General features: G+C 39.7%; 1 protein-coding gene across 7 annotated transcripts in view; it reads right to left on the bottom strand.

Moving 5' to 3' along the window:
* The window catches only part of FBXW11 (F-box and WD repeat domain containing 11), a 132,609-nt gene extending 112,170 nt beyond the window's left edge, over nucleotides 1-20,439 (bottom strand). The window contains exons 1-2 of one of the 7 annotated variants that reach the window (XM_027084302.1): nucleotides 20,132-20,432; nucleotides 11,093-11,254 (exon numbers count right to left, since the gene is read on the bottom strand). Coding sequence is in view for 5 of the 7 variants with exons in the window: in XM_027084300.1 (XP_026940101.1) it covers nucleotides 20,132-20,176 (45 nt within the window). In the remaining 2 variants the exon portion in view is untranslated. Of the gene's footprint in view, nucleotides 1-11,092; nucleotides 11,255-20,131 lie in introns of all 7 variants that reach the window. The other 6 variants (XM_027084304.1, XM_027084300.1, XM_027084299.1 and 3 more) reach the window with 6 other exon arrangements.
* Between the last annotated feature and the right edge of the window lie 3,343 nt (nucleotides 20,440-23,782).

The following is a 23,782-nucleotide window of genomic DNA, read 5'->3' as shown; positions in this document are numbered from 1 at the left end:
AGAATCAGCAGAGAAGACAGCTAATCTACATATTTCCCTTTCTTCACGAAAGAAACATAAATAGCCACAAACCTAAGACATATATGTCCAATATCACTAGTAATTTAAAAAAATAAAATTTTAAATTCTTTAACCAAATTGGGATTTTAAAAAATTATTAATACCTTAAAATGGCATAAACATGGAGAAAAGAGCACTTTCATAGACTATGGTCAGTTTGATATGTCATGTTCATATAAATAACAGAAAGTGGGTAAAACCTTTGGCTATATAAAATACACATGCACATTTTTTGTGTACACTCTTTGACTCAACAATTCCACCTCTTAGAACTTACCCCAAGGTAATACTCACAGATTTGTTCAAAGATTAAACTTCAAGAAAGAGCACCACCTTTAAGTTGCTATAAATTAGAAATAACTTAAATGTCTAATAAAGGAGTGGTTTAACTATTTACCATTTGCATATTCATGCATATTTGGCACCCCTTCAAAATGTTATAAAGAAATGTATGATGGTTCAGAAAGATGTCACAAATATTGCTGAGTTTTAAAGGCAGTTTGAAAAATAATTTTATGTGTGAAAAACAAATATGAAACATATATGAAAGAAAAAAATATGTATATGAAGGCAGAGAAGTATACCAAATATTAACAGCAGTTATCAGTGGAACTTTTTATTCTTTTTGTTTCTTATTTTACATAATTTTTATTTGCAATTTTCCTATAATAAATATAAATTACTTCTGTAAAAAGAAAATATAAGTTTCTTACTCAACATTTTTTCAACAGTTTTTTAACGTATGTGTAAATAACAGTACTGGGCTAATTGGGTAACCATGGGAAGTAAAAATGAATCTTGATCCCTATCTCAACCATAAAAAACAATTATTTTGAGATGGTAAAAACATACCGCTTCTAGAAGAAGGCACAGAGTATCTTTAAGACCTTAGAGTAGGCAAAAATTTCATAAACAGGACACAAAAACTAGTAACTATGTAAGAAAAAATTGATTAATTAGACTTCATTAGTATGAAGACCTTCTGCCCATCAAAAGACAATATTAAGACATTGGAAATGCAAGCCACAGAACAGGAGGTGTCTGCAATATGTATGTCTGACAAAGAACTCGTTTCCAGACTATAATAAAGAATTCCCACAAATCAGTAAGTAAAAAGACAACTCAATTTTTTTAAAGGGTCACAAGATTTGAATAAGCATTTCTCTAAACAAGATAGCTAAATGGTCAATGGGCACAAGAAAAAAATGCTCAACATCATTAGTCGTTAGGGAAATGCAAAATAAAACACAATGAGATACTATTTCACAACTATTAGAATGGCTAAAACTGAATGACAATGTCAAGTGCTGATGAGGATGTAGAGCAACTGGAATTCTCATACACGGTCAGAGGAACTCTAAGAATGTACAGCCTCTTTGTGAAAAGATCTGGCAGTTTCTTGAAAAACTAAACATACATCTACACTCTACCCCAGCAATTCCACTCCTAGGTATACACAAGAGAAAAGAAATGTCCAAACTAAAACTTGAACATAAATGTTCACGCAAGCTTTATTCGTAATAGCCAAACACTGGAAACAACCCAGATATTCATCAGCTGGCGAATGGATAAGCAAAACTGTGTATACTCGTATAATGTAACACTGCTAAGCAATGAAAAGGCACAAACAACTGATACAAGAATGAATCTCAAAAACACGCTAGGCAAGATAAGCCAAACAGACTAAGAGTACGTGCAGTATACGCATGCTGTACCCATCCCATCTATATGAAATTCTAGAACACGCACAACTGATCTACAGTAATAGAAAGCAAGTTACCTGAGGCCGAGGATGCTGTTGAGGGGACTCCAAAGGGTAATGAGGGAAGGTTTTTTTTGGTAGAAATGTTCTATATCTTGATTGTGGTAGTGGTTACATGAGTATATATAGTTTTCAAAACTCAAACAGTATACTTGAAATGAGTACATTTTATTGCATGTAAACTATACATCAATAAGCTGATTAAACAAAAAAAACCCAAAACTACAAAATAGATACCAGTACACACTCATCAGAATGGCTAAAATGAAAAGGATTGGCAAAGCCAAGAGATAACTGGAACTCTCCACATTACAGGTAGGTGTCTAAATTGTCATAAGTGCTTGGAAAACAGTTGAGCAGAATCTACTGAAACTAAACATATGTCTATCCTCTGACCCAGTAATTCCACTCTGGGGTTTTTATAACTGAGAGAACCAAGTGTTTATGTCCACCTTAGAAGTGTTATTCACAATAACAGCCAAAAATTGGAAACAAACCAACTAATTTATCAACAGTAAAATAAATGAATCATGGACTATATGTACAATGGAATAATGCACGGAGGGAAAAATACACAACAAAATGGATGAATTTCACGGATACAGTAATGGGGGAGGGGGAACACAAGAGTACATATATATGCTATATAACTCCATTTATATAAAACCCAAAAACAGCCATAACTAACCTATAATAAAAGAGGCCAGAATAGACCTTTGGGAGGGTCTATTGACTGGGTGAGGCACAGACAAAAGAGCCCTCAAGTGGCTCTAGCATGTTTTCTATCTTGATTTGGGTAGTAGTTACACAGTGTAGTATACACACATGTAAAAAAAATCATTAAGCTGTACACTTAATATTTGTGTTCTATACTGTATGTAAGTTAAAAGCAAAAAATATATATATATGCAAATGCCCTTTAATCTATCTTTGTTCATCCCTTGAAGCTGGATGCTTTTTACACAGTATCCAGGTGTGGCCTCTGTCAGTGTGAGTCACTCTCATTCCCAGTCTACTCAGTTACATGTTCTTCATGTCCACCTCCCTCAGATTATCTGAGCTGGTGGTGCTACTAAATATCTGGAGTAATGGCACTGGAAATGGGACTGGATAAAGTCATGCCCTAACCAGACAGGGAAGATGTCCAAAATACTTATTATTATTATTACCAGTATATATGGTTTTAATAAAGGTGTAATTTCAAGTCTACAGTACAGTCAGTCCCTCGTTGATTCACTATCCTTTTGATTAAGTTCTTGCAGAGATTGTGGGGAAAATTAAATACAAGCAGCCAACATTCTGAAAATAAGTACTAGCATTGCTAATATTTTTGCTTGAAAGTTTAGCTCCACAATTATAAGGAAAGTGACTTTTAAAATCATAATATAAATATTCACTTTATAAACAACTTTCAGAAATAAAGCCATGTCAGAGTTAGACTTTGTTGAAGCACGTTATTTGCATATTGCAAAACTAAACACAGTGGCAACGCATGAAACTATTACTGCTGTCTTCCAAAATTAACCAACAGATTAAAAAATATGTGGTTAAGTTCCAGAAACTATAATTAATTCATTCACAATCAGTTAATTCATAACTGATTTATGAATGCAAAGCTTTTTAGAGACAGGACTTCATGTTTTAAGAGAGTCTGATTTACATTCTCTTCAATACATGCACATACATACTCATATCTATCAATACAATCTACCCATTCTACAATTAAAATGTCTCATCTCCTCCTCTTCCACACCATCTGTTACTATCTTGTGATTTCTTCCCTGGAACATTACAACAGTCTATTAATTGGTCTCCCTGCTCCACTGCATCCTCCAAACTGACTGCCAGAGTGATCTTTCTAAAGCACAGATTTTGCTCAAACTTTCAGGTCATCTCTCATCTCAAACCACACCCACTACCCTCACCCTTCCTCTCCTGCAGGGATGACAAGCTCAAAAGTAAAGAAGGCCTTACAGGAGCTATGGTGACCAGGAAAGTACAAGACTTGACTCAAAAAGGCAGCCACTACTCAGCTCCAGTTTTCAGGCAAAACCAGAGTGTTTTGATATGAAATGTCTAATTTTTAAAAATCTATGCAGATCAAATAAAATACATCTGTGGATCTCTATCTACAGGCTACTTGTCTGTAACTTATAACCTAAAGGATGACCCAAGATTTGGTTATAATCTCTTTACAAATTTATCTACCTCAATCCCTTCACACAAACTACACTCCAACAATCCACAGAACTACTTACTCCCAACAGACAATACACACCACTGCCTCCCAGCTACTGTTCATTTGGTTACCTTTGCCATGATATTCCTCCTCTGCCCCAACACATCCACATCCATGTCTAATTTTTGCTCAAGCCCCAAAGGGTAACTTTTTAAAAATTTCCTTTATGAGATTTCCTTTCTTTTCTAGCTCCCACACAACGTATGTCCACCTCTCATGATCCTTAGCAGTTCTCACATTAAACTATACTTTTTTACGTAAAAGACTGTAAGATTCTGGAAGCAAGGTACACATCTGATTCTGTTCTGTATTCCCCACATTACCAAACAGTACCTGTTCGATTACATGCTCAATAATAAATGAATAAAGCTATTTATCTGCCTATTTGCATAACAATTAGTACCTCAAATAGAAGGCCATTACACAGTATGATCCCTTAGATTTTGAAAATCAAAAGGCTAACAAGGTTCAGAAAAATATCCCTGTAATATTAAGTTTGAATCAGAACTAACATGAACACATGGTTCATTTTAAATATACGTCTTAGGTCTGTCCACTGAAAAGGTCTAGAAGCAACAACAACCCACCAGTATTGATTTTGTTTCTAAACACCATTCCCCACTAAAAGGAACCAGAGCTTCTTGGAGAAATGGTTGGTTCCTGATATGCAGGGAAAAGTAGAAAACCAAGAAACACACCAAAACTGATGGGCTCACGTTAAAAAGGAAGCAGGAGCTATCTTGAAGGGGCTCTCATTAGCCAAATCTGAACATCAATAAAGATTGTAATTGTTAACTCAGTGAATAAATAAAATCCATGAGAGTACGGTGACACACAAAAGGAAGGAGGAGAAACGAGATGGCCTCTGTGAATGCTAGCTAACAAATATAGACCAAAGGACAGAAAACCACAATTCTGTAACTTACATTGTAATAACTGATTTCAGGCTCAGGATGCTAAAACCACTGGGTGAAAGGCTGTAATGGAACAGGATATTTACAAGGTGCCAAAATATTATCCCATAGTCCTTTGTAATAATAGGGGATAAAACTGTACCTTAATGGAGAGATCTGGCTGCTGCCACCTTAGTCAAGGGATCAAAATTAGCATAGCTCATAATGGGATAACCTATCATTAAGCGCCTCCCGACATGACTCAATGCAAAGTACACTTCACCTATGATGAAGCGTTCTTGTCACTCTTATTAAATGGGCTGCAATCAAGCCTCTCACATAACTTCCAGTTTACAGCAAGTATAGGAGCTAGAGAAACGAGTTAAGTAACACCATGAAGAAATATTCAGACAAGTGAAGAATGCTGCACACGCTACAGGACAATTAACTGAGCTGGACTCTTAAAAAAAAAAAAAGTCAATTCCAGGAGAGGGAAAAGGGCAGAGGGACAGTTAAAACAAAAAGAAATTTAAAAGACATCTACAACCAAATACAAAAGGTGTGTTTTATTTGGAACTTGGTTTTTTTTTTAAAGAGGGGGTGTTTTTTAAAATATTGAACTGAATATTTGTTATTATATTATGGAATTACTTTCATTTTCTTAGATATAAAAATAGTATTGTGGCTTTATATATGTATAAAATACATATGACTATATTTAATATTTGGTTATATATGGAGATGTATACTATATACATGGTGTGTGTGTGTATGCACGCTTGCTTTTAGAGAGAGACTATCTTAAGAGATACATGCTGAAATGTTTAGAGGATGGGGTATCATGTTTGCAACTTACTTTCAAATTGTTTAACAACAAAAAAGGGTACTTATTTGGGGAGAGAAGGACAGAAAGGGGAGGAGAGGGACAGAGGAAGAAGGGAGGGAACGGACGAAGGGACGACCAAGGAGGGGAGCAGACAAATGATCCAAATACAGCAAAATGTTAACTGTTGAGTCTAGGTGGGGAGAGTATACAGGTGTTTGTTGTACTGCTTTTTCCCCCAACTTTTATATATATGAAATTCTTCATAATAAAAAGTTATGGGGGAAAAGAGAGAACAACTTTAAATGCAACCAGCTTAAAACCAATGTAAAACCTTGAGAGTGTCAGGAAATAAGAGTACTCTCAAGCAAAGCCTGCGAGAGTGTAAATTGTTGCCATGTGACTGGAGGACAACGTGGCAATGTCTATCAGATTTTTTAAAGCACCTATCCAGTGACACTCCCAGGAATCTGTCCTGAAGATATACTCCTCCACATGTGAAATGACATACACGTCAAGTTATTTTTTACAGCATTATGTATAACAGCAAAAGACTGGAAATAGCCTCTATCTGTAACAGCCCAGACTGGTTTCACAAATTATGGCACATATAATAAATCAGCGTGCATCTTTTAAATTATCTCTTCAAAAAACATGAGAGTTCTTTGGAAACTGATATGAAAGATGACCATGTCATATTTTACATAAAAAAAAAATCAAGGTGCAGAATAATGTGTATAGCACACACACACATATATGAAAGCTACACAAGAATGTGGTTGAGTAGCTGGAGCTAAAGAGAAGTGAGACTTTTTTTTCCTTACTGTGTACTCCTTTTTGCACCTTATGAATTTTGTACCATAGACATATATAATGAATTCAAAAAAGTTTTTTGTTAAGTATTGATTGACTTCAGCTGTAATGAAGTCTTCACATCTCCATGCTTTCATTACTAAAACCTAATTACAGTGGAGTTATGTAGCACACCTGGGAATAAGGGTCTGCAGTCAGTACATAAGGTGAAAACAGCATATAGTAAAAATCTGCCTTAAAAATCTCTTAAATATATGCCACACTGGACCAACACACCATCTCAATAATTCCTACACAGCTAATTTTCATACCAGCACTTGAACAGTTTGCTGTTTCTTCAACTGACTAGTAGATTAAACAGCTGGCTTGTACTTCAGCCTCATGTTGTGATGTTAAAAATGTTTCTTTAAAATACCATAATCACACTCATCACAGCTAGATGAGAAGCATTCAGGAATTGAGACAGGCTGAGAGAAGAGCAAATTTCCATTCCCCATTTCACGTTTGGTCCAGAATGTTCACTGTTTAGGTTAGTTTTCCCTTGCTTTTGTCACCAGATGTAAAGAAATGAATTTGATAAATGTATGAAAGATGTGTAGTGACAACATGGTGCTTTCTAAAATACATTTCAAAAACAGTACCTCTATTAATTAAACAAACCCCTACAGTGGAAAAAAATATCACAATCCAAATATAATGGACTAAATTGCTGATTGGGAACAGGCTGTAACAATCCCCAGATCAATGTGAGAAGGACAGAGGAGTAACACCTCTTGAGAGACATCACATATGATCTCATAATCTGAGCTGTAGCCCATTCCTTTATATTAGCATTTCCATACAGATATATAGATTCTTCAATCTTTACTCCGAGTTATCTTCTAACTCCAATAAGTAAAGTTAGCTATCACTGAAGCTAAATAAAAACTCCCAAATCTTTCTATCCCTGCTCTCTCTGGTGAGCGCCAGATCAGTATTCCTACTAGATACTTCTCCTTTTAGAGGATTCACCCATAGGCTACTCAAATTCACTACAAACTGAACTCATTCTTTCTCCTCCCTCCACTCCCCCCAGTCTGTTCTTCTAGTATTCCCTATCTTGGAAGAGAGAACAACCAACCATTCTGGCGCCCAAGGCAAAAATCTAAAATTATACTATATTCCATCCATCTCTTTCTCCTATAACCAATCCCCAAGTTTGGTAGGTCCTGCCACCTACATCTCTTTTAAGCCCACCCCATCCCCACCATGCCCACTGTCAATGCTTTGGTTTGCCTTCATCATTGCACACTTGAGCAAACTGGTCTCCCTGCCTTGAGTCTCTTCAATCCATCTTACAGACACCTGAAAAGTTAACTTCCTAAAATGCAAATTTGGTTACATCACTCTTTCTATTTTAAGAACAGAAGGATCAAGAACAAGTCCCAAAGTAATGATATAGTAAGCTAAACACAAGCTCATTTAATAACATGACATAATGCAAAGAGAATGTACTACCAGGCATATTTTTTATGAGTATATTCCTATTCTACCCCACACTATATGACCAAATTAAATAAGCTATTAAGTGTGTTTCAGTAGAAAGAGGCCTTAGGGAAGCAAGGAAAATTCAACTGCCTTCTTAAAGAGAGTCAAAAATGAACACAAAATGGATCCTAACAGTGATAAAGGTGCCTTAAGGAAAACAAGGAGTTTCCCAGACCTAAAAAACAAGAGTGCGTTCAAGCTGAATGTAAATATTAACATGCTTAAAATGAATGCCGTAATCAGAAAAGGATTGGGGAAGTAAAAACAAGCAGAGAAGCTGAAGGAAGACAGAAAAACCATCCATCCCTAAAGTAAAAGCTGAATGAGGATGTCTCAGTCCCAGGCCAGCAAATGTCACTTCCCTGGTCAAGTCCATGCTAACGAAACCACGTGACTATGATCTGACCTGGTAGGTAAAGTCTACCCACTGGACAAGAATATTTCGGTCATTTGGCTTGAGTCTTCAGTTCCCTCTAAATATCTCTTCTCATTTGAAAAACTTAAACTGGCATGTTAAGTAGGATCTAGTACGGAAGTCTACCTATCAGAAAAGTTTATATTAATCATGCCAACAAGCACATATCATTATAAATTAATAAACTGGAATTCTGGCTTTACGCATCAGTCTTGCACAGCTGGTTAATGAATTTAAGTCTAACCGTGGGATAAGGTGCTGGCTTTCAGCATGCTGACAAGATCAGATTTCTAAGGGTGTTAAATCCAAGACCAGACCTAGGATGAAGGTAAATTCTATAACTGTATTTGTGGCTATTAAAATTAATTAAAATTTAAAATTCAGTTCTTCAGTTAACAGAGCCACATTTCAAAATAGCCACAAGTGGCTAGTGGCTACCATATTGAACAGCACAGATAATGAACATTTCCATTATCCAGAAAGTTCTAACTGGACAGCACTGTTCTGGAAGACAACCTTAAACTAACCCTACTGTGAGTCCTCTCGGGAAACAGGCTGAGATAGTCTTGGATGGCTAACACAGAATCTGAGATCTAGACTATTCTCTACAGAAGGTACGAAATAGATACTCAGCAACCATTGTTTCCTTTCCCTTTGCAATGATTTTTTGAAATCAGAATACAGTTTTAGTCTTCAGGATTTCTGCCCCTCTTTTTATCACTGGATGGTATTTTAAACTTGAGGCACAGACATTAGAAGCACATTCTCTGAAACGAAACTGCCTAGATTCATGTCTCATCTTTGTCTCTTACTAGATGTGTGACCTTGAACATGTTCCTTAACTACTCTATCCTTCAGTTTCCTCATAACTAAAGTGGAAATAAGGGTACCTACATCATTGGGTCACTATGAAAATGAGTTTATACATGTAGAGTGTTCAGAATTGTGCTCAATACAGAGTAACTGCCCATTAAGTGTAAACTACTACTACTTTTCCTACTACCACCACCCTGAGAGCTCTTCACGTGACAAGCGTGAAAAATGCTCAACTAGAAGAAATACTAACAAATATAAAAAGTAAAACATGGATCACAAAGCCAGAGTGTCAGCCTATGATAAAAAGGTTTTTTTTTTTTTTTTAAGGGTAAAGGCAATGGGTAATCTGGAGTGATTAAATACCAGAAAAAGTCATGGGTTGCCTGACAATGTCTTACTTGTAAGGCTGATAAACCAGAGATCAAAAGAAGTCTACATAGGGACTTCCCTGGTGGTCCAGTGGTTAAGACTCCATGCTCCCAAGCAGGGGGCCCAAGTTCCATCCCTGGACAGGGAACTAGATCCCACATGCTGCAACTAGAAGAGCCCACATGCCGCAACTAGAAGAGCCCACATGCCGCAACTAAAGAGCCTGCATACTGCAATGAAGATCACGCGTGCCGCAACTAAGACCCGGCGCAGCCAAATAAATAAATAAATAAATATTTTAAAAAAAACATGCTAAGAATGTCACTGTTAAAAAAAAAAAGAAGTCTACATAATAAGCTACTGAGCTATTTAAATAACCAATAAAAAGTAAGGAGGAACTGAGAAGATACAGGTTTGAGTTCACTAGACCAAATGATACTTCCCTATATAAAACATATTTTGACATGCAAATGTATAGCCTCTCTTATACTTCCTAAGTTACCTTTAGGTTCACTTGGTGACTGACTAAAGATCTTCTAATCTTTTCATTAAGAAGACAGAGCACCAGATACAATTAAGATACCATGCTAAACAACGATCCATCATGTGTTCTCCAAGTGAAAACCCACTGTAGAAAACCGCATCTTACTCTAACAGTATATAGACAATATGAAAATCCTGAAGTTGAAGTACAAACTTCAGCAAATGTAGTCAGATGGAAAGAGCCAGAGCTCTGGAGACACACAGGCTCAAGCTTAAGCTTGGCCTTGCCATGTACTAGCTGTATGACCCTGGGCAAATTGTACTTAATGCTCATGAGCTTCATTTTACAATCTGTAATATACACGTAAAGCAGGTGCCAACTAAGTAAGAAATATATGTAAAGAGCTTACAATAGTGCCTGGCACTTAGTAGATGCCCAGTAAACAGCAGCTACAGTAAGTAAATCGTCCTGAGAAGATCCTCCAGGAGTCCTAAGAATAAAAGACCACTACTTTACATGGTAAATACAAAAATTATTCTGACCAGGTAATAACTATAAATCATGAGATAATGCCACAAAATTGTCATTTGCTTTCCATAGTTTATAACCTATTCCTCAAACAAATGTCCCTTGTTTACTGTACTGTATTCCCTGTTAGGCTATGACTACAAAACTTTTGGGCCTATTTAATAAAAATAACTGCATTTCTTACACTGAAACAAAGTTTTTACTAGCAAATACCTTCACTAAACCACACCCAAACATGAACACTATGAATAAATGTCTAACATTTCTTCTTTCTCTATTATAATGGAAAAAAGTAAAGAAATTTTAAGTTTCTCTCAGTGAGCTGAGTTCTACATAACAAAACAATACAGGGTAATTGCTTACCTGGACAATATTTTGTACTTCAGATCCACCAATCCAGAATGAATGGGGGTATTCCCTTTCAGACTAGTCTGAGAAAAGACAGCAGTCAAGCAGCTTCCAAGATTCTTTCCGCTTACTGTATCCAGCTTTCTTCAACAAAATCCCAAACATGCACTTCGGTAACTGTTGAAAGACAGAAAGCAATCCATACACCCACCATGGCACCAGCGGCAAAGGACAGCCACCAAGAAATGGAAGGGTCAATGGAGTGGTGGATCTGAAGCACAGAAAGAGTTACAACCCTTGAGTCAGCTATTTGGTATAAAAGGTCTGTAGTAGCACTGCTCATCTCTGTGTTGAGAGAAGGATAAGAAATTCTACATAACAAAGAAGGAAACATCCCTAATACTATTATTTGTTCATGATAAATATCATGCAATTTCCAAATGCATGATAAAAATTTCTTCTATTATGCACATAAATTGTCCCAGATCATTCAGCTGCAATGAATTTTATCCATTTTCTAAGACAGCTCCTCTACTACTACAGAAACTTTGTCAGCCAAAGTTAATATAGGAGGGCTCAAATGTCTCCCAATCAAAATATGTATTTAAGCACCTAACAAGAAATCTTTTGGTTTGCCACATATAAGAAATCAAATCCTCACATCTCTCAAATCTTCCACCCTCAGCTGAAATACAGGACATTTTAAGACATGTGACATAACTTCAAGAGTAAACTTCTGACTCAATAAAGGCCAATCCCCCACAATGGCCAGTCACTGGGTAAATTAGGGAAAATAATAAAGAACACTAGTAAACAATTTACTAGATAACACCTTTAAATACATAAGCCCACTCCACATTATATCAACATTCTTTTATTACCATACCAACTCTTCCATTAGACTGTAAACTCTAAACAAACTACGAGGGAGAGAGAAAAAGACATTCAACAGGATGACATAGATAAAAACTTAAAAATCCAAAGACTGTGAAGCTGCTTGCACATAAATTTGCTTCTTCCTCAACTGTCACACTACTGCCAAAATGTTCCGGCAGTAATTATAATACCTACCTTCATTGAAGGGTTACTAATGGGCCAGGCCTTTCACATTCATTACTCATATTTAATTCTCAAAAAATATGAGAAGAAATAACTTGCCCACAGTCCCACATCTACTAGGTGGTAGAGCCCATGCCCTTTTCACAGAATACTGTGGCCTCCCAAGTCCACAGTCCATGGATCAGAAAGACCATGATTCCTGGGGCAGAAGAAACCAAGCTTTAAGCTAACTGACGTCAGAAGGGAGAACCACAAAAATACAGAAGAGTTAAGTATTTCAGCCTAGCTGAACTAAAATACAACTGAACTTGTTAAGCCATCCTGAAAGGGCTGACTCCCCTGATGTAGCCACTTAAAAGCATTTCAGTAACAAAAAGCCATGCAATTCTAAGGCCCACAATATTAATTTTATAACAAAACACATTATAACGTTGCCCAAGCAGACTTTGTGTTTAGCAGCAAAGATGTGTCTGTGACAAAGAATCCCAAACCCAGTTGAAACCAAGGAATTTTTAAATTCCAAGATCAATAAATAGTCCACAGGCAAAGACTAAAGATGTTCTGATTTTTCATGTTACAGGCAAAGCAACTGAGGTGACTGACTGAAGTACAAGTCTAAGATTAACCTCTTCATAACAAACGGGTGGAAATATCTTAATACCCTCAACTTAAAGGCATTATTTGAGTAAAATCACAAGCAAAGAATAATTGCTCAAGCTCTTCTCATTACTCTAGAGCCTAAGAATAAACTAAAAACCCAATTTTGACAAAAGCTGCTAGTGGGCTAGTAGTTAACTGCTAGAGCAATATACTCTGCTTTTCAAAGTATAACTCACTGCTATAACCAAAATGCCGAACAATTATAGCAAAACACAGCCACAACAATTTGACTAACGGACTCACTCCTGAACCTCTTGCGTTGTCAGGGCTTTTTCTTGTATTAGTGAGTTAATTTTCCCCCCTTCCCTTCAAATAAACATTTACTGAATGCCTAATTGGTGGCAGGCCTTATGCTAGAGAAACAAAGATTAATAGATGCCAGACCAGGAATGTAAGGACTGACTTCTTCCTGTCCCCTGCCCCTTTCTCTCTGAGTCTCCTAAGCAATCACTTCACAGAACCAAAACATATTTTATTATTAGTTCCCAAAACTGGTTAAGTGATCTGAATTTAACTCTCAAAAAAAAAAAAAAATACTCAGGTTCCTTTTTCTTAACAGCAGAGCTCTCATTTTTCTTTTTCTTCTGTGGATCAGAGGTTTGCTATTAGAGAATGGTTTCCTATATTCATTGTACTTAGGTATTTGCCCATCTCTCTACTCAGTCATCTTTTTCAATTTACATGTTAATGTCTCACTGTTTCTACTTCACTGCTTTCCATTCTGTGAAGGTCTTCATTGTTGACTAACCCTGAGAGGGAATTTCCTAAAAAATGTTTCCTGCTGACATCACTGAACTCTGCAATCTTTGAATTTTGTTAAAACAATAATAAGATCCAGGTTAGAGATACCCTACTGGACTGTCAGGTCTTCCTGGCTGGTCTCTCATTTGCCTACAAAGACAAGCTTCCTGTGAGGCAACTGCGATCAGCAGAAACTGAACTGAGGGTAACAAGCACTTTCTTGACCAACAGGTTTTTCCCCTTTTCTCAACTAATTCAATGAACAACAATACAACTCAGGAGGAAATCTTGTAGGATAGTCACCACTTATTCTGTTAAAGGTCAAAATCACCAGCTTTGCTAAAACAAGAATAAGAATTTGAAAATCCTAATTTCCTTGTCGAAACTAAATTGATCAAACATAAATCACAAAGCTCAATGTTAATATGAACAATTACCAGTCTCTTTCTACCAGGATACCTAAAACAGGGTTAAGTGGGTTCTCTCCACAGGTAGAGTACAAGTCTAATTATGGCTAATTGGTAGTTCTTAGTAATTGTAACAGTACTTCCCAGATTTCCAAGACAGTACTTATTCTGTATGATTTCATCATCTCCTCCAAAGATGCCTCGTTAAATGTATGGCTAAAAGCAACTGAATTTTAGGCCTCTGTAAAGCTTCACAATTAAATACACACACAAATCAGGGGGGAAAATTTAAAACCTTCCTCACATCATCTGTCTTGATTGTGCTTTACAAAATATGGTCCCTGTACTTGTGGGGAGAGTTAGCTTGGCAGGTAGTTGCTGAGAGACAAGTCTTTGCAAGGTCCTTTCACATGCATCTCTCATAATCCTCCCAGCAGCAATACCTACATTTTCTTATTTTTATACATAATGAAATCATACCAGAGTTTAAACGTTAACGTTCTTAAGGTCACACAGCCAGCAAGTGACAGCTAAGATACAAACTCAGGTGTTTCACTCTAGAGTCCATGCCCTTTATGCTAAATCACGCTTCTCTAAGGTCACAGCATCCTTAGAACTTATCGACTGTTTGGCAAGTTCACGTCAACAGATATAAAAGGAGTTTGGTTTCCTCAGTCCTTCTATCAACCACTCTCTAGGATGTATATAAATCAATCTGTATGTGTATAAAAGTCTGTAAATAATGGTTAAAATGTCTATGAATGTCTGTGTACCACATCCCACCTTCCTTTTCCCCTTAGCAGTCTTTCTCGTCTATCTATCTCCACCTTTGTCTTAAGATTATCAAAAGGAAATTTTTTTTTTTTTTTTTTTTTTGCGGTACGCGGGCCTCTCACTGTTGCGGCCTCTCCCGTCGCAGAGCACAGGCTCTGGACGCGCACGCTCAGCGGCCACGGCTCACGGTCCCAGCCGCTCTGCGGCATGTGGGATCCTCCCGGACCGGGGCACGAACCCGTGTCCCCTGCATCGGCAGGCGGCCTCTCAACCACTGCGCCACCAGGGAAGCACCAAAAGGAAATCTTAAAAAGTTTTCACAGCATGGAAAAAAAACTAACGTTAATTTAAATCAATACCTACTGCACACCCAAGTGTGAAGTGTAGTGAAGGATTCAAAGGACAATCAGATACAGCCTCTGGAAGAGAAGCTTAGACATGATCAAACTTTTATGATACACAGGAAGGTCTGATAAGTCCCATAAGAGTTAGGAACAAATTATCGTAAGAACTAGTGATATAGGTGAGAATTTCCAGAAAAGAAGATGGCTAAGATACAGGCAGACAGCAATAATACATGCAATCAACAATAATACACGCAATCAACAGGAAAGTTCAACTCAACATTTACTGAACACCTACTACAAGAGGCACTGTGAGGAGTTTATCATTTAATAGGGGACACAAACAGGAAACTATAATACAAACCCAGAAGATGTTCACTGCCACAAGATAAAGTGTCAGAACTCATTCATTGAACGACGATTATCATATAGGCAGTGCTATAGATAAAAAACCAAAATGGTATCTGCCACCATAATATAAACTGACATCGAAAAGAGAAGGCATCTAAGCTGTGTTCTGAGGGGACAGTACTTCATCAGCATAGGTGGAAGAGAGGATTGTTGAGATCTGACCTAAAGCAACTTGGCCAGAGCACCAACTATTAGGTCCTTCCCATAAACATCAGTAGCCTTAAATACATGGGTTTAGGTCAGTTCGTATCAGTGCTGACAAAGGAAACAGTGAGCAGAATCTGAAGAACCACAGATCCCCACGCTTTGGCTGGAATATAGAATAAGTGAGGAATGTGAGAAGAAAAAGCTGAAGAGAGGCTGGAATTTGAATTACTAGGACTTGAAATGCTTTCTTTCCCTTAAACTGTAAATATCACCAGATGGAAGCCAAGATCCCAGGTACCTCACAGCACAGAAAAGTTTGTTTCTAGAATTCATAGAACCAAACAGTACTACTCAGAGAAATACATGTGCTGTCCTGTAAAGCTATGTAATGGGTTAGCGATTCTTCTGTGCTATACAGAACTCGCAGTTTTCAGGGGACAGCAGTCAGGGGCCAAAGAGTGGCAAGACTTGTGAGCAGGATCATGTTTATCCTTGTCAAATCTGAAAGGACATCTAACCTACTCCAAAATCAGGAGTAAAAATTGATAATATTTGAGCCACAGCCTCTTGAGGCAGGTCAGTGAGGTCTATGCATATGCATGTGATTTGTTTCATTTGGACCCTACTTAAACTTCTACTTTATCTGCATTTGGTAAATCAACACATGGCTAGTGGCAGATGAGGGTAAGTGACGGTGACAAAGTAAGACCCAATTTCTTAAAGGAGTCACTAAACAATCCCACTTATTCCACTTAGAAAGCCAATGACAAGGCGGGGTGGGGGGACACAAAAAGATAAAAAGATAAATATTTCCAATAACGTCACTTAGTTTCTTTCATCTCCTTGGACTTGTGGCCTGTCTGTACTTCAATAGCTCTAAAAATAGATTTGATATTACAGCTTCTTAATAAGATCCAATATATTTTACCTATATCACTACATTCGACAAGTAATATAGCCATTTAGAGATAACACAGAGGGGAATGACTCACTTAAGGTCACTTAGCAAAGAAGGGAACCATTCAGAGGCTAACAACAGAGTATAAACTACCCATTACTTGTGTAAAGGGGGGAAGGGGTACGCTCACACCCACAGAGGAAGCAGGATTATCTTTCCCAAACTTTTAACATTAACTTCTGCTATCTTCTAATAGGAAAGACTAACCATCTTTTTCCAATTAGCAGCTATGTGAGTGCTTTCTAGTAATAAGTGCCTGAACATAAAACTCATACTACTTCTAACTCAAGTGTTAAATATCATGTGACACACAATGCACAGGTTTCATTCTTTCCGGTGAAGTCCACCACACTAGACAGAGTCTGGTGAACTTTTGTGTATTTCCAAATGGATTACTACTTTTCTACCTCATTAATAATAAAGCTAATTTTACCGAAGTCAGAAGTTTGAACAACAGTCCCACAAACTAGGTACAGTACTGGGCCCACATCAAGCCGCCAAAGTCATTTGGTGGTTAAATTATTCACTATCAGCAATCGTAAATTCAGTTGGCTCGATCAAGAGTTTATAGTCTATATTAAAGACTGAATCCTACGAGGTAGGTCAGCTGCAGAAGCACTTTTTGTGGACCTGGCCACAGGCAGGGGTAGGAGTCACAATGGGGGTTATATTTTGAAGATTTAATTATTCTGCTATCACCAGTTTTACTTCCTAGTAAACTAAAAAACTGCAAGAAAAAAAGAAAGAATCAAAATCAAAGAAAGTAGAGGAATGAAGATTAAGAAATTGGTGAAACCCAAGAACTGTTTCCTTTCTTTGAAACAGCAAGCTCTGGAATATCAAATGAAAGTTATCCTGTTAACCATTAAGTACCGAACTGGTACAGGCAGCACAATCACAAATATTTGAGTACTGAAGCTGACTCATAAAATTCTAAAAATATTTCATGCTTTAGGCTTTCAAAATACCATCAGTTTAACCCCTCCCCCTCCTTTCATCATGTTATTTTGAAATGTAAATGTTTTTAACCTAGTTCTGGAAACTCTAATTAAAATGCAGTGAATACAGAAAGCCACATGCAATTAGATTTCAAGGCATTATCATTCCTACATCTGATCCTGGATTTAGTAAATCAGTTGTTAAGTACCTGTGCTATCAACTACACTAAAATAAATACATATATGTTTAGGAAAAGAGTTGCCTAAGAGTCTTAACTGCTTAACTGATAGCCCTTTGAGGGAATATAAAAATCCGTTTATAAAAAGCCATTGTAAAAAAAAAAAAAAGCCATTGTAAAAAAAAAGCCATTGTAAAATTGATCTAGAGAACTACTTTGTTAAATTTTCTAAGAATCCTAGTTTATAACGTCCTTGAAAAGGCTGAAATATCTTTTCAGGTCATAGACAAGTACAATCATGTAAAATCAAAACTTATGAGCACTGGATGCTAGTATATTTAGGCCAGAAATTTTTTTCTACATCCGTTCAAAGACATTAAATGGATTACACTGTACTTACTCTAATTCTTTTGCAAACAAATACTATTTATTTATTTAGGCCACACGGTGCAGTTTGTGGGATCTTAGTTCCCTGACCAGGGATCAAACCAGGGCCCTCGGCAGTGAAAGCACTGAGTCGTAACCACTGGACCACCAGGGAAGTCCCTAGTTATTTTTTAAATGAATGTAAATGGAAGGAGCACTGAACAGCCAATTTCAAAGAGGTACCAAGTTACAATTTTTTGCTATGCAGTACTCCTCCTGTTGTAAGTACATGTATTATACACACATAAGAATATGTACTATGTAACTCCAATTAAGATATTTTACCAAAATAACCCCATACAAAATTTGAAGAATATCAAAGGCTTGACCTCAAAAGTTTGATAAATTGTACTGAAAGGAAAAATTACTTAATAAATGAACATCAAAAACTCATAAGTAGCAGTATCCCTTAGAAAGCAGCCATACGTGCACATACCCACACACACACACACACACATCAGAAACTACCAGAGCTTTTTTTCCCTCTAGTTTTCAAGACTGCTGGAAAAGTCTAGTGAATTATGCAAAGGACAGCAAATATTAAGCTGCCTCTGTATTTATGCTACTGTACTTCCATTTTTAAAACATGCATCTCAACTCCCCAGATACCATCATCCACAGAAACCATGCAGCTATCCAACAGACTTTCAGTGTCACCATTTATTATTTATAGCATTAAATGGGGGAAGTGGCTCTGATGTCACCGACCCTACCCAGTGGAATCACTGACTCAATAAACATTTTCACACTGGAGAAAATCTGGCTAGGAAAACATTTTGCTGTGTTAAGTAGAGTCTTTCACCTTTCCTCTCAACCCTGGGGTAAAAGTTGTTCCTGTGTTAGGAGAGATACAAAGAAACTGTCAAGGTTTCCACAGGAGGAAAACCTGAGCATGTCCGTTTGCTGAGGCAAAGACTTCCCCCTCCCAACCCTCCGGAGCCCAGTTTGATTTCCCTAACGCTCAAATTGCCATATTTTACTTCTTCCACCAAATCATCCACCAAGTAGGAAATTCTTCATTTCTACTAGCCACTCTCTCGTGGTCCTGTTTCTAAAAACCCGTTCTGACTCAAAGTCCTAAGGCGGAAGGGGGCTGGGGTGTTCGCGGGGCCAGGAAGTTTGGCCTAGCTACCAAAGGTTTCTAACAGAAGAGTGATCGCCGCCCCAGGGCCCTAGGACACCCCCCCTCCCCCTTTTTCTAGAAGAAAGAACTGGCGGCAGTGACGAGGACAACCCCTCCCCCCTCCTCCCCAATTTCCCAAAGCAGCTTTGGAAAACGTGAAGTTACAGTTTCTCTTTCCTGGGAGATGGAATCCAGAGTACCTGGGGCCTTGCTATGCAAACATCCCTCTCGGCCGAGTAAGAAACCCTTTGTCCGAGAAGCCGGACACCACAGGGGGCCGGGAAAGAGGCCCCTTATCGGCCACTTCTTCAAATCCGAGAGCTCTCCACCTCCACCCCTGTAGGGCCTGTGCCGGCATCCTCATAGCCCTAGGTTGAAGACAGGGTGCTGAGACCCCTTCTAGGACGCGGAGGCCGAGGCCCTAACCGATCTTCTCGGTACCCTCTCCCATCAGCATCTCACTCGGCCTGAGTGGGGCTTGGAAGAGCGATGCGGGCCTGGACCGGAGAAACAGAGAAAAAAAGAACGAAAGAAAAAAATCCCTTCTAAAGGGGGAATAAGATGCTAGAGCTAGTGCGAGCTAAGGCCACAGCATAAGCGAGCGAGGGTCGTTCGAGACAAGGGCCAAGAGACAGGAGGAAGGGAGGGAGGAAAAACGGGGGGGAGGGAGGAAAAACGAGGGGCATGGAGGGGGCCGGGCCAGGTCCGGCCTGAAATCTCGAGGGATCCGGAGGAACCGCGCCGGGCCGGAGGCCAGGGAAGGCGGGGGGCCCAGGTCCCGGCCGAGGCAGCGAAGAAGGGTCAGGGCCGACCTCGCGCGGGAGGTGGGCAGGCCCGCCCGGAGCCGGACGGACGGAAGAACGGACGGTCCAACGGCCCGCACTCACCATGAGCTCGATGGTCTTGTCCTCAATCACCGAGTCGGGCTCCATGGCGGCCCCGGCGGCCCCGCCTCGCTCTCCCCGCGCAGCAGCGAACAGCCCGGGCGGAGGAGGCGACGGCGGAGGCGGCAGAGGCGGAGGCGGCTATCGCACCCACTCTAGCTGCCAGCCCGCCCGGGCCGCCGGCAGCTCCGCCCTCCCCCTCGGCGAACGCAGTACGCAGAGCTAGGACTACAGCTCCCAGCAGGCGCCGCAGGCCCTGTAGAGCGTTGTGGGAACGAGAAGCCGACACCAGGCCAATCTCTCCTGACAGCTCGAAGCTGAATTCTGAGCCGAAAGTAGCACTGGACTGTGAATGCGAGACGTGCAGACCTAAAGAATTAAGGGGTGCCTCAAGGTGGGGCCTCGGGAGCGATACGACTACATGTCCCAGAAAGCCCTGCGCTCGGGTTCTCTTTCCGGCTAGTTTCTCCTGACTTCCTGGCAGCCCAAGGCTACCCAGACCCGGACGGAAACTCGGAGGCAACTCTTCGCTTGACAGATATCCTGCGTGCGCGACTGATTTCCGCACATGCGCGGTCGGTGTCTGCAGGGCACAGGACGCCTAGGTAGCGGAGCGGCTGGTGCGCTGTCGTCTGTGGTAGAGTGAGGTGTTGGCGACAGGTGGGTTCTAGATACTTTTGGAGGGGATGGTTTTGGGGCTCAGGTGTGGGAGGGGGCCAGCGAAAGAGAGAAGTTCGGGCAAAGCTCTGAGAGTATGGGCGTCCCGGGAGGGAGGGGTTTGGAAATTTAGTTGGGGAAGAGGAGGTTTATGGTCTGTATGCACCAGGTACTGGGAGGAGCTGAGAGGTGAAAGGGAGCCTGTGTATATTGAGCCCCTCTTATTCATTTGTTCAGAAAATGTTTTTTAAACTTCCAGCCTCTGCCGGGTACCAGTCTAGGCACTGGGAATCAGCTCTGAGCCTTACAGACAAGGGCTCTCTTCTTATGGAGCTTAATTCTAGTGGGGGGGGGGGGGAAGACAGGCATTAACCACAAGAGTGATAGGTGCTAAGAAGGAACACAGCTGGAGATCTGGAGACTTCTTCTGGTGAATTCTGCCTCCAGCGCTATGTGAACTTTGTCAGGTCTGTCAGTACCCTCTAACCAAAGACGACCAGGGGGCGCGCGGATAGTTGAACAAGTTGGGTTTCTGACTGGTTGCAGGAAGGGAGATCACACACCACGAAGAACTGTGGGGCATCTCAGTAGGAGTTGTCAGGTCATTTGGAAGCGAGGCTTTACTCTGGATAAGATGCTGTCAGGAAGTGGGGGTGATTCTATGATTGGGTATCTCGATAAATCTTACCTAGAAGGAAGGAATGCTAGACTGAGGCTGAAGGTCTAATTGGTAGAGAAGCAGGAGTCCGTCATTAGCCAGGATGGGGGATGTTTGGTCCTTTTTTATGGTTTGGACAATGTCATGTTTTATCTGTGTTCAAATGTAATTAAGGAGCGGTCTTGCTTTTATATTGATCTATCATGGTCACAGAATGGCTTCATCTAACGTTTATGTTCCGTGAAATTTATGTTCAACAGGGGAACACGAGGCCTAGCTAAGAGGGCCAGGCTATCATCTAGTAACATTACTGCCTGTCTGATTGTATCACGCCAGCTTCCGAATGTCTGCTTTTCTTTCTCAAGTGTTTTGCATTCTCTGCACCTGTAGAGTGAAGGGACAAGACCTAGAAATCTTTCCATTTCCAAGGACCAAGTTATTACAGTAATTTGTATGCATGCAGGACATAGTGTAAGTTCCGTGTACGTAGAGTTTTAAGTTTTATAGTCCTTATCTGATGCTTTCCACAAGAGGAATTGAAAGAAAAGCAATGGGAAGAAAGAGCACAGAACTGGAAAGTTATTGCCACTAATTTGCTGTCTGAATTTCACCATATCCTTTTGCTTGTCTGGGCCTTGAGACATTCATTAGTAAAATAAAGGGGCTGAAATAAATGACCTCTGTTTCAGTTACCTATTGCATCGTAATAAACCACCTCCAAGGCTTAGTAGCTTAAAATACCAGTGCTTTATTATTCTTTACAATTGTGTGGGTTAACTGGACTCAGCTGGGCCCACATAGTATAAGCTGAAGTTACTTATGGGATTACGATCAGCTGGGAGCTCATCAAAACGGGTTATCCTCGAGGGCCTCTCTCTTTACCTCGTTTCTTACCATTCAGGCTTCTGCATGGTGACTAGCTTCCAAGAGGACAAGCCCCAGTGAACAAAGGCTTATCAAGCCTTTGGTTGCACCCAACTTGCTAATGTCCCACTGGCTAAAACAAGCCACATGGCAAAGCCCAGAGTCAGTGTGGGAAGGGACTACACAAGGTTGTGAATACAGAGTCGTGGTTCGTTGGGGGCCATTAACGTAACAGCCTATCAAGACCTCTAAAGTGTCAGCACTTGCCACGGACCTAGCACATAGGGCTAGGGTAGGAGTCACAAGCTGAGTATGAACCCCCAGTATGTCTGTTTATCCTGCACTGTCTTTTTTATTGTTTCAAAATTCAACAGTCTCACAATTGAAAATCCAAATTTCTAATTTCTCTTGAAAAGTTAGACTATCTTGCTGTACTGGATCTGCATGGCAACAGTATGCAGGGGTTAAGTAGCAATTACCTTCTTTATATGAGGCATTTACTCTATAGATTGCCACTGTTACCACTGCTCCCTGTTGCCTTATATCTGCAAGCTTTACTCATTTAAGTTGTATGCTTAACCCATATAGATATTTGAGTTTGCAACCCTTGGCATTGGAACTGTAATGGAGATAACTCAAGGTTTCTTGCCTTTTATTAAAACCATATCCCACCTTAAGAGGTAAAAAAAAATACTGATTTTATTGGGTCAAATTCCAGGAGCTCAGTAAGATGAAAAAGTTATGTATATGATAGAAGTCATTCCCAAGCTGTTTAAGAGGCAAACCGAGCCTAGGCTTATCACTTTGCTCTCTCCTCTTCTCAAACAAGAACTCAGACCCTCGGGTATTTTTATTGCTTTAGGCTTGATGCTGACTGGCGATTAGATTTGGTCATAGATAAAGGCAGAAGACCTTGAGGCATATTTTCCCCCCAGTTTTTCAGATAGATCTGCACTGGGGTTTATATGACATGCTAACAGCAAACTGGTACAGGTCCACAATCCCTTAACCAAAACCCCGAGGTCCGGATATGCTTCAGAATTCAGAATTGTTCAGATTGTACAAAGGTAGTATGATGTACATACTGTGTATATAATGTAACACTCCCACTGGGGTCTAAGGCAGCATTTCATAATGAAATACATTTATTTTTCTGCAGCAGAGCATATGGGTGCCTGTTATCAATTTATAGCCTCTCAGTTCCAAATCCAGCCTTCTTTTCCATGCTTTGAAATACTGGAGTGGGACCCTGTAAATATTTCTCCCCTGCCAGCTGGCACAGTGCTTAACTTTGTCAATAGAGAGCCCTAGAGGAGAACAGCCAAAGGGTCTTCTCTTCCTTGTTCCAGAGTACTTTCTTTTCCTTCTTGCCTTTGTGGCACACAGTAGCAGATGGTTTGCAGAACCGTATCCCTCTCTCTACATACACACACTCACACACACACACACACACACACACACACACACACACACAC

Source organism: Aethalodelphis obliquidens, unplaced genomic scaffold (genome assembly GCF_003676395.1).
Source record: "Aethalodelphis obliquidens isolate GAN/ISIS:26980383/991018 unplaced genomic scaffold, ASM367639v1 scaffold52, whole genome shotgun sequence".
Lineage (NCBI taxonomy): Eukaryota > Metazoa > Chordata > Mammalia > Artiodactyla > Delphinidae > Aethalodelphis > Aethalodelphis obliquidens.
Note: the sequence above shows the minus strand (reverse complement) of the source record. Positions and strands in the feature narration are given on the sequence as shown.